The 12,488-nt window shown below is 40.8% G+C and overlaps 1 protein-coding gene across 4 annotated transcripts in view; it reads left to right on the top strand.

The window, feature by feature from the left end:
- GATA6 (GATA binding protein 6) overlaps nt 1–11,648 on the top strand; it is a 35,552-nt gene extending 23,904 nt beyond the window's left edge. For all 4 annotated transcript variants that reach the window (XM_083748262.1, XM_083748265.1, XM_083748264.1 and 1 more), the window contains 3 exons: nt 955–1,042; nt 1,129–1,238; nt 10,112–11,648. In XM_083748262.1, the coding sequence (XP_083604388.1) occupies nt 955–1,042; nt 1,129–1,238; nt 10,112–10,285 (372 nt within the window). In that variant the 3' untranslated portion in view covers nt 10,286–11,648. The remainder of the gene's footprint in view (nt 1–954; nt 1,043–1,128; nt 1,239–10,111) is intronic.
- The last annotated feature ends 840 nt before the right edge of the window (nt 11,649–12,488 follow it).

Raw genomic sequence — 12,488 nt, 5'->3', positions numbered from 1 at the left:
AAAGTTTTCATTAGGCATCTAAAACAAGATAGCGAGGATTCCTGCCTATTGTCAAGAGTCAGGAATTCCAAAGCACAGGTTCTGCCGCATTAAAATATCAACTTCTTTGCAAATGTGGAACAGACATTATGTGGCACTTGTAAAAGTGCAAATTCTATTTCGGAGAAAGGGAACAGTCTTCACTTTGAAGGAATAGTTTGCTCCAGTGGTTCCCAATGAGTGGTCCATCTGCCCTAGGAGGTCCGCATAACCCACTCAGGGTGTCTGTGGCACCATGCACATAACAAAAACTATGATAGAGATATCAAAGTTTTCAAAAGTAGGGGTTCCATTGCTTGGCTTTTGAAAAACAGGGGCTCTGCAGAACGTAGCAAATTGGGAACCACTGGTTTACTCCACATGTAAAACATTCTAGCCACATAGAAGTTCTTCAATAGTGCAGACAATCGAGAGAAATGAATGCAAGTTTGCAGGGAAAGGCTTTTGATAAGAGAGGCTGCACGTTTGATGGGAAAGGCCCACCTATTTAAAAGATGGATGAGAAATGGTTGGACTGAGTCTAGCACTGTTCCCATTCTACCATCTTCTTAAGGATGCTGAATATGGATAAGGTTTATAGGCCTAAAAGATCCCACACATATATGCACGATGCAGCGCTATATCTGCACAGAGTACAATGTCCATTACAGAATCGAGTGTCACTGTTTGCCAGCCAAATAAAAAAAACCAAAAACCATACCCTATGACCGCTCCTCTGTGTACCTATGGGGTGTAGAACTGGAGAAAGAAAAATAGTTAAATTTTACATGAATACTGGTTACATAATGAATCAAACATCATGACCTAATGCCATTATTTTCGCTGTAATTTTGCTTATAGTAGGATGTCTCTAATGTATCCAAAGAGAAAACAAATTTCAGATTTTTTTTAAATTTTGGGGGTATTGCATTTTAGGTGCCCCGACCCCTTGCTATGAAGAAAGAGGGAATTCAAACCAGGAAACGAAAACCAAAGAACTTGGCTAAGACAAAGTCATGCTCGGGTAAATATAATGAAAGAGTTTGTGGAGGGGCAGAGATTTGTCCATCTGGAGAACTCAGAGTTCTAACTTGGGTGCTCCCGTTGCAGGTAATAATAGCAATAATGCCGTTCCTATGACTCCAACTTCCACGTCTTCTACGAACTCAGATGACTGCCGAAAAAATGCTTCCCCTAGCACACAAACCACAGCCTCAGGGGTAAGTGACAAAATAGTATCCATGCTTGCAAGCGAGTAGATTTCTGTGGCGCATGTTATCTCCATTTTTATCTTATCTAGTAGAACAGTAATCTAAATAAACTTTTCAGTTAGGGAGCAGATACTGGACGGGGAATATCTGAGGAAATTACCTATAAACGCAAACACAATGTAAAACTAAAGTACTTCACAAACATCTTTATTAAGTTACAAGATTTATCTCTTATTTATACTGTGTCGTATCCTATCTTATATTGTACCGTGTTGTACAATAGGCGTTGGCCCTGATCCAGGCTGGGGTGATCCACGGACTAAAACAGGTTTCCGCTTTTTAAAAGCTGTATATTCTAAAATCCTTCATGATCAGCAGTCATAGCAGGGAGTTGGGTTGGATACACAGATATTAGCAGAAAGCACAGTACTGAAGCTCTACTTGTAGACCATCTCCCCGCTAACAGGTCCAGTCTAGGAAATGCTACCTTTTCTGATGGTGGTGTATTTGGTAGGGAGGTAAATGGGTGGAAGATAGGTACTTTTACTTCCAATGTATATTTTATTTCAGCATTAAGTACTGTAAATACCTTGTTGATTAGGTTAATTAAGTGAATATAATCCACCTTTGTGAGATAATGATGGAGAGCCATTAATGCACAACTCACTTTATACAAGCGTTATGTCAGGGCTGTCAATCATTTAAATTAGAATTGGGTGACTGGTTGAACATCTTCCTTTTCCACTGAGTAGCCAATTAGGTTGTTATTCTATGCATGCTACTTGGAAGTAAGTCCTGCTTACTTCTGAGTAGACATGCACCAACTTGATTTTACATTTTGATACAGTTGCATATCGCTGACATCTCAATATGTATGGCTTTTTGAAACATTGCTCCAGATTGCATGTCATAATAAGCCATAGTGAATGGGGAAAATATAGGCTCTCCGAGCAACAGTTTAGCTAGCTGATGATTTATGCAATTTCCAGCCGGAGGCTGTGTAGCACCTACACTGGGCCAGACCCAAAAGGGGGTTGAGGCACAAGCAGCCGTTTCCTATGGAAAATGAGAAATATTTTCTTAGCAGTGCCACTCGCTTTACCCTTCCATTTTCTCCATAGACTTTTTAAAAAAAGAAAAAAAAGCCCAACAAAGTTTGTTTATAAAGCTCTCCAACCTCCTTTATCTGTACTGGCTGTGCAAAATGCAAAAAGAACTCTGTAATCCCAGCAGAAGAATGCAAATAATGTCAAGACTCAGTTGGATGCACAGCTGAACTGCAAGCCTTGCTTTACAGCTATTCAGAGCCTCAAACTTCAAAATGCAGTTGCACCCCCCCCCAAAAAAAAAAACACTACACACATCCAACTGCAGAATGCATGGACATTTTGAGCAAATTTGCAAATAACTCAAGTCTACCTCTGTTGGGACATTTCCCCATTGGCTTTGATTTTCCTTCAGAAAGCACAGTTGCAATTGACCATTCTGCAGAACATCAGAACTCTTTTCCCTCTCCGCCTTTTCCTGCTGATGGGCAGGAGGAGAACCCAAGGAACCAGATGAAATCCAGTTGTGGGCCATATCCGGCCCAGGGGTTCATCACCCTTGATCTAGGGGGAAAGGGGCACATTTCCTAAGTACGAAGTATTGCTGTTTGTGTGCTGGAATTTGGGCTCTATCCCCATAACAGAAGCGCGACTCTGAGAGGAGATATTGGGCAGCGTGCATTAGATGTATATCCATTGCACATTCAACTGTATATGTCTTCCAGCCATGTCCTTTACTTGGAAATCGCTTCAATATGGCTTCCTTTTAGTTAAATAAGCTCCATAGCTATTTGTCTTGGTTTCAGTGTCTCTTGTTCTCTGACCCAATTCCTTTTATTTGCTTCACTGCTCAAATATGCAGTTACATTGTGAAAGAGAAAACATATCCTCCTGCAACTGTTATTATGTATGGGTGGACATTTACTACACTGCTGCTAGCTTGGCCTTGAACTAGTTGGCCTTCTAGTTGCGCTTCGTAAAAAGCAGGGCAGTATAAGAGGTGTTTTTCCTCCCCACAAATCCGTAACAGGACAAGCCAATGTGTGCTAACTTGGAATTATGTTGCACTGAGTTCCAATGAGTTTACTCCTAAGCACATTGACTAGGAGGTGAGCCCACCTCACCCCCATCCCTGATTTACTTAGAGGCTTTTGGTCCTTTATTCAGCACAGGAATACTAGTGTCCAACTGGAATTTGCTGGAGAAAACACACGATGTATAGAGGAGAGGTGCATATCTCCAAACATGTACTAGGGAGACATGGATATTCACAACATGTTCCTGAGGACTAGATTATGTCCTTCATATTTATCACACCAAATACCAACCAAACATAGATATGTCCTTAGTTGTGCATCAAGCAGATTGCCTTGTTTGGGCATTCCCAGCACCAATAGGGGTTTGGATTTGATGACCTTTTAAGTCCCTTCCAGCTGTTTAATTCTAGGGCTGCATGCACACCACACAATTGACTTTCCCCAAGGAATCCTAAGAACTGTAGTTTGTTAGCTATTGGCAATTGCAGTTCTTTTGGGGGGCGGGGTTTAAACTACAGCTCCTGGAATTCTTTTGGGGAAGCCTGGGCTTTAAATGTGTTTTAAATGTATGCTGTGCATGCAGTCAAAGTGCAAAGCATGCTATTTTTGAACATTTAGGGCAAGCTTGTGGTTTACAATACACCAACAACATAACAAATACATCCACCAGCAGTTCAGGCCCCCTAGAAAGACTTAACTTTGCCGAATTACAAAAAAACCACAGCTGCACTGAAACACATTTGTGGAGTTGTGAAACACTTGCTGAGGATTGGAGGTGGTGGCGGAGCTGTCAAGGTCCTGGAAAATAATGGAAAGAATGAATGATCGTCAATGCTGGTGAATGGCTTTTACAATGGCAGATAGATAGAGATAGATAGATAGATGATGTAGATAGATAGATAGATAGATAGATAGATAGATAGATAGATAGATAGATAGATATAGATAGATATAGATGATAGATAGATGATAGATATAGATAGATAGATAGAGATAGATAGAGATAGATAGATGATAGAAGATAGAAGATAGATAGATAGATAGATAGATAGATAGATAGATAGATAGATAGATAGAGATAGATATAGATAGATAGATAGATAGATAGATAGATAGATAGATAGATAGAGATAGATTAGATAGATAGATAGATGATAGAAGATAGAAGATAGATAGATAGATAGATAGATAGATAGATAGATAGAGATAGATTAGATAGATAGATAGATAGATAGATAGATAGATAGATAGATAGAGATAGATTAGATAGATAGATGATAGATATAGATAGATAGATGATAGATAGATAGATAGATGATAGATAGATAGATGATAGATAGATAGATAGATAGATGATAGGTGTGTGTGTGTGTGTGTGTGTGTGTGTGTGTGTGTGTGTGTAGTGGTAGATGAAGATAAGAATAGTGACCAGGATGAAGAGCATGAGAAATGTTTGTCAGAGCAGTAAGAAACACAGCTGTAAAGTTGTTTGTTTGTTTGCTTGCTTGCTTGTTTCTGGGACTAAAGCCATTGCTACGTGCTTTGATTTCTGCAGGAAACACACAGAACTGGGATGGTAAGAGATGTGTGGGCACAATGTTAAACATCCAGACGCTCCTGTTGGAAAATCTGATTTGTCTAGATTTCCCAGATACATGTACACATTGTTTAAAGGCGCATGTACATATGACTATTGCTTTTGCACTTTTACTCATCTGCTTCAAGAAACCCTACTGTATGTAGCACTAGGATTTCCCACAGCAATCATTAACCGGTAGCTTATTGACCTAACCCCCAGTATTTGCTAATACAAACCACGTGAAAATGAGATGATTCAGTCCTACCTATCATGCCCCTGATTGGACTGTAGAAACGGAAGGGACCCGTTTCATAGAAATGTGTGCGTGCTTGAATTATTGCTTTCCCAGGGCTCACAGTTCACACCCGTAAATGGCTTGCTATAGTGACTGGTTCATATTGCCTCATGGTAAGGCTGTTTTGTGATTGTAGATGTTGGCCACACATGGAGGATGGAGTTAGTTACACATCCTGGACTTGCTCCTGATGTTGGTCCTCCTGCCTAACTCCACCTCTGATGTCTGTGCACCTGGCCAGATCTGTTGCCTTGACTTCCATATGTTCCATAAGTTCTGAATGGGGGACTTCCTGAAGGAGCCTGGGGCGATCAGGGCTGCTCATTGTAGGGAGCAGTCTATGTGAGTACCACTGGCTCTCCCTTCAAATCTTTACTGAATGGAGGTCAGAAGGTGAGAGAGCTGGTTTGGTGCACTGATGTTGGCAGGAACCAAGGCCGCACTTCACTCCTCACACCTGAGCTAAGGACATTGAGGCAGTGGGGATGGGAGACATTCAGCTAGTGTGCCTGTCTCTCATCCCAATATCCTCCACAGGATGGATGTAGGGATAGAGAAGAAGGGTGTCATGTTAAAAATGCTGCAGATGATAACCCACCACAAAGCCACAATACTAGTACTTCATGATTCTCCGAATACACTTGCTAGTTAAGTGATTGCAGTAATATTTCATTTCTGCAACTTTCCATACTTCTTATCTCTGGCAGCATAGAAAATTCCAAATTGGCACAAAAGAATATGAAGACTTTTTAGAAGACTTTTCAGTTCACAAAAAGGGAATTAATCAATTAGAGAAAACACATTCCTTTGCTTGTGCAGAAATGATTCATTTGTCTTTTCTAGACAACGGTGCCAAATGATTCCAAGCAATGTAGAGATTTGGTATAATTCATGTTGTCAGCAATAGTTTTTAGCCCGGATTCATTTTAATTCCCTTGGAAGGTAGAAATTTCAGGGCTGCAACCCACTTCCTTCCCTATGTATCCAAGAGGCAGGTTAGTTGGCCTTTTACTTCCTCATTGACAACACCTGACAATACACTCTTTGTCATTTGTAGTTTTGCCCCATGTTCACTGGGCTCCAGTCATTTCCATATGTGATCATATGTGGATGTTGGACTATAAGCACTCCTGTCTAAGCCACTTTCGCTGTCCCCCAAAGCCACATTTTAAACACATTCTGTACTAGGCTTCCTCAACCCTGGCCCTCCAGATGTTTTGAGACTACAATTCCCATCATCCCTGACCACTGGTCCTGCTAGCTAGGGATCATGGGAGTTGTAGGCCAAAAACACCTGGAGGGCTGAGGTTGAGGAAGCCTGTTGTATACCTATTTCTTGTGCATCTGTCTTCCATATGCTTGTTACCAAATGATTATACAGCTGCAATCAAAATAATTCAACCCCCATTGCAAATCAGGTTTATTATCAAAATTTACAGGCTTTCACCTGTTTGCAATGAGCAAAAAATAGCTTGACAAAAGTGGTTTCCCCAAATTCAGCTGAAATTGCAACTTATACTGGTTTCTCCAGTCTCACTATTATTCAACCCCTTCATGGCAAGCATATTTAGAACTTAGTAGAACAACTTTTTGCTGCTATGACCTGCTGCAAAAGAGATGCATAACCAGACTGCAGCTTCCAGCAGCATTCCTGAGGAATCTTGGCCCATTTCTCATGAGCAACTGCTTCCAGTTCAGTAATATTCTTGGGTTTGCATGCTGCAACCACCTTCTCAAACCCCAGCAGATATTTTCTATGAGGTTCAATATAGCCACACCCTTAGAATGCTTAGAATGATTACTAGCATGTACCGTATTTTCCCGTGTATAAGACTAGGCTTTTTTCCTAAAAAATAATGTCCAAAATTTGGGAGCGTCTTATACACAAATAGATCTTTCCCCATTTTCTTAAATCAGAGTCCCCCAAAATAGGGGGCGTCTTATACATTCTATATTTATCTTCCACCAAGATATGTCTCTTGTAATAATGCCACATCAGCTTTTAAGTTTTTATTTTATTTTATAGAGTACCCGTTTCCTTTGCTAGAAGAACCTAAGCTCTTAACACACCATGCAACAAATTTTAAAGTCATAATAAATCTATTAAAGTAAGTATAATATATATATATATATATGTCATCCATAAGGATAGGACACATTACTATTCTCCATCTCAAAATCTCCTAATGCCCAGGCATATAATACAACTACTAAAATCCATATTACTCATAAATAAAAAGGCAATATATTGGTGGCTATGTTATTAGAGCACATTCCAGGCATTAAAAGTACAATGCTAGGAACCACAATATCCTTATAATATAGATATCTATAAAAGAAAACCATACCAAGCAAACATATTAAGCATATAATTTGTGTAAACTGACACATCACATCTGTAAAAACTTGAAAGGTCATTTCCCCCCCCCCAAAAAAAAAGGTGGGAGGGAGAGAGAGAGAAGGTGTGTAAAGAAAGAGTAAAAAAAGTGCATATTGGAAAAGGGAAATGAACCTAAAAAATTAAAATCACTATAACTTCCATATTAGATGGCATATCTCACCTGCCTCCAGCTCTCTTCTCCCATTTATATTTATACCACAAAAATTAGAACACATCTGAACCTAGTAATGAATTTAAAATATGAATACAAATAAATCCATGTATTATTGTGGATATAGAATAATATGGGACTGTGCCTCTGCTTGTTCCCCACTTGTTTTCAAAAAAACAAACCAGTGTTAACAAGGGACTCTGCTACATTGGCAAAGAAAAACGCTTTACATGCGTTGTTTATGCATTCTAACACTGTGACACCAGATGGTGCTGTGGAGTTCCGTTTTTGCTTACCCGATTTCTCATACAAAGTTTGCAACACATTTAACTGAAACGCTTCTATGCCGTGTCTTTGAGAAGAAATAGCAGCTATGGGTACAACACAGAAGCAAATACCAAAAGGTTAACACAACAGAGCCTTTCCAAACTCCCTTCTTGCTGTAGTTAAACTTTGTTTTGAACCACCGTCATTGCCACTCACGTCTCCCTAACCTGGTGCCCTCTAGGTGTTTTGAACTACAACTCACAGCAGCCATGGGAGATGTAGTCTACAGAGCGCCAGGCTGGGTAAGGCCACACTAGGTGCATAATTCATTACAGCAGCCTGCCTCTCCTTTCCCACTCCTGTTTCTTATCTCTTGTCCCAAGGCCAGCTTCTGGAATTCACACTGATATTATGTTTTGAATACCCACCGCCAGTTGTTATGTAGCCCAGACTCATTTTCTGTCATGCACAACCACACTCTGAGCTATGCACTGCGCCAGTGATAAAACCACTCACATGTTTTCTTGGGCCTAAAATAGGGTTTGATGTTGAATTGTGCTTTTAAAAAAAGCAGGAGGGAGGGAGGAAGGAAGGAAGCTTGAGGCTCATGCAGTATGGTTATAAAACAGATCTTAGCAATTTGGAACACCTTGCTATAATTCGTTATTGTGAAAAGAAAATCAAAAAGATTGGGATGACTGCAGCTTTTTAGGGATTCTTTTTTAGCGACTACCCCTGGGGATCAGTGCAGAAGCTGCAGCTAGGGCAAAGTGCCCCCTGGAGTGGCTGGGGCAACCCATCAAATGGGCAGGGTACCAGTTGTTGTTGTTGTTGTTGTTGTTGTTAGAATGCTCATTGGAGCATCTGACTGAACATTTTGTTTGTTAGTCTGTATAGTTAATTAACAACATTCACATTAACAATAGAACAGATATAAATACAATTTAAGGCCTTTACTAATAAGAACTGGTATAAAATTCACCACTTAAACAGGCTTTTTGAGAGTAAACATATTCAATAGGTGCTGTAAAGAGAGGAACGATTGTGTCTGTCTGATCTATAATGGGATGGGAGAAGGAGGGGGATTCTGAAGATTAGGTGCCACCACATTAGAAGTCTGATTCCTACATCATAGGGAACAGACTTCCTGATGAAAGGGTATCTACAGGGCACCTTCTCCTGCAGAGTACTGTGCTTGACTGTGTACATAAGGTACACCAGTGCTGAAGGAATTGCACTGCTTGCCTATTCACTGCCAAGCCAAGTTTAAGGATTTGTTGTCTACTGATAAGAGCCCATATGGCTTAGGATCAGGCTATCTAAGAGAGTGGCTCCTCCTTTATAGAACATCCCATTAACTGAGATTGTCCTCATTGGCCCCATCTAGTTACACTGTTCCTAGTGGAGATACATCTAATGGCCGCTCGAAGAAGGGCTTTCTCTGTGGTAGCCCCCCACAACTGTGAAATGACCTTCCTTTAGAAATATTCCAGGCACATATGCTGCTGTTGCTTCACTAGTTGGTGAAAAGCTTCATACATATGTCCTTCATGCCAGCTTTACTGACCATTTTGAGTTATGTTTTTTGCCTGGTTCGCATATTATGCTAAGCTAAACTATTGCTTAGCCGAAGAAACCTTGGTTATAGCTCACCTTTAGTGAGGAGGGAGCTTAACTGTGAGCCCTATTTCAGACAATACTTTGGTTTAGTTCACCACATCAAGTCAATGAAAAATACCAGGGGGAGCAAAGCAGTTGTGAGTTCCTCTCCAGGAATACATATACAGTCCTGCTAAGCTATGGTTTGGTTTAGTGTGGCTTACTGCTATTTTATTGTACTGGTGTTATGTGGGGGGGGGGGCTTTGGGGCCTTCTGTGTCCTGATCTAACCCAAAGACACTGAACTGATTCACTTCATGCATGTTTCACACCACTCCTTCAAACTGAATGATGTTCTCATCACTTCTCAGCTGAATGGGTGGATGGGTAGTAATTCCTGTGATTGTGTCAGCAGTCCCCCAGCCTGGGCAGGCAGATTTGCTTTTCCTTGATAAATATGTGCTACTTTACAGCTTTTGCTCCCTCCTTTCTTTCCTTCTGCTGCAGGCGGTTTCTTCAGTGATGTCCGGCCGGGGAGAGAATGCCAGCAGTCCCGAGAGTAGCACACTCAAATATTCCGGCCAGGAAGGGCTGTATCCAGGCGTCAGCTTGACCTCCACTGCAGAAGTCACGGCCTCTGTGAGACAGGATTCTTCCTGGTGTGCCTTGGCTCTAGCATAAAGTGGCGATGAGTCAGTGGTGCTGGATCCATGCACTGGGCATCAGCCAGCCAGCAACACTTGTGTTTTTTGTTTTTGTTTGTTTTTTGTCCCAAGAAGCGGTGACTATGATGACAAGGACATTCCTTGCCAGTCATTTTTGTGCCTTGATTCTAGTGTGTGTGCGTGAGAAGGGGGGGTGTTTTTTTCCTTCTCATGGTCTCTGCTTGATTGCCCAGGTCCTCAGCTATGCAAGACAATCAAAGGAGTCCAAACCACTTCTCTTAGCTCAACAAGGAGTGCCCATCTGCACTGTTGCTACATCTTCACCACAACCACCAGTGCTGCCTCATGTATTTGTGGATTGTGTATTTTTTCCCCCATTCCCACTCGACCAACATCCAAGATCTGATTGGTGTTGATATTATTGTAAGACAAAGTAGGCAAAGCTTGCATTATAGAGCAACACAGAAGAGCTAAGCAACAAGTGAGCATATATTGAGGCAATCTCCTCTTGCAGATCAATGTTTCAGCTAGTGCCTTCCACTCACGACACGCCCCCATTTCTGAGTAGCTTTTCCGAAGCAGACTTCCAATACAGCCTAATGAAGGAAAGAAACGCATTTTGGTACCCCCCCTTCTCCCTTTAGAACTGGCTATTGAGAACTTTCGTTTAAAACATTTGCATTGTTGTTTTTAATATATACTGTGATGGAGGAGGACAGAGCGTCTATGTTGTGGCTGAACTGTATGTAGTCAGTCAGAATCTGTAAACAGGGTAGCATTCAGATTGTTTTCTCCCCCTTCCATATATACAATAATTTTGTTTTTTATATAAAAAGTGCAATTTGTCTTGCAGCAATCAGTGTTAAATCATCAGCATAAGATTTAACAACAGTTTTTATATGAATGAATGGAATGAATGTAAACATTTTAACTTAATGGTACGTAAATAATTTAAAAGAAAAAAGTTAACTAGGCATCCTTTTGTTGCAAGTTTTTTGTTTTTTTACTGTAACAGAAAACATTCTTCTGTGTTTCTGATTTATAAAGTACAAGTTTCAAGAACAAACGTTTTCTCAGGAAAAGAAATTGACCCTACCTATCTATCTGGACATGAGCTTTTATATACAGAGTCATCCCCACTATCTTGCCATGGAATAAAGTATGTGCTAGAAGATTTATCAGTTGCAGTGAAACTTTACTACCTAATGGATAAAGTATGTAAATACTCCAACAAGATATTTAGGCATCTTTAAAATACTGGATGCAATCTGTATAATGTACCTGACCCATAGCTAGGTTGGTTTACATTTTTTTTAAAAGGGATGTCATGTGAAACGTTTTCACCAGAGGTTTAATAATAAAAAGGTTATGTGTTTTTCTCTCTTTGTACAATGTGATTTCTCTTAAGTGTATCATACAATAGAGAGGTGTTCTCAAGGAGCAGCTACATACAAGTTTGGAAAGGAATCAAAAGAATATTCTTACTTCCACCATTCATGCACACAAATAATCCTATCTCATCTCATTTATCCCTAGCCAGCAATGCCAATGTTAGGATGGTTTTTGAACCAGTATAAGCTATACCAGAGGCTCTAAACCTGCAACACTCCACACATTGCTCCAGTCATCAGTGACCAATGCATTTGCTGGGAATGATGAGAATTGGAGGGCCAAAAAGAGATCTGGAGGGCCACAGGTTCTTGCAGAATCATAGAATTGTAGACCTGGAAAGGACATCAACTAGTCATCTAGTCCAACTCTCTGTTTTGCAGGAATCTTTTGCCCAATGTGAGCCTCGAACCCACAACCCTAAGATTAAGAGTCTCATTCCCTACACTCAGGGAGACAGTCAATGACATCTACCAGCTGAGATATCCCAGGTCATACTTTGGTTTTGAAGGGCAGGTTTCACCTTTTGACCCAGTATACCTGTTGTGTCAACTTCCCTTGCATGGATGTTTTTGGAGCTGATGGTTTTGGACTCCCATCAGCTGCAACCAGTGCGACCAATGGCCAGGGATAATGGGAATTGCAGTCCAGCAGCATCTGCAGTGGCTGATGGTTCCCCATTGCTGTCCGAAAGGATGCAAGGAAACCTGCTTATTCTAGACTGCAATACAAAACCCCGCTGAAAATAATGAAACTTGGGTAGGGTCACACACCTTTTTTCTCATTGACATCTTCAGTGAATGTAATATCCAGCCTGTTGGCAGGACAAA

This window comes from Podarcis gaigeae (assembly GCF_964106915.1).
Source record: "Podarcis gaigeae genome assembly, chromosome: 7".
Taxonomy (NCBI): Eukaryota; Metazoa; Chordata; class Lepidosauria; order Squamata; family Lacertidae; genus Podarcis; species Podarcis gaigeae.
This window is presented reverse-complemented; position numbering and strand designations above follow the sequence as displayed.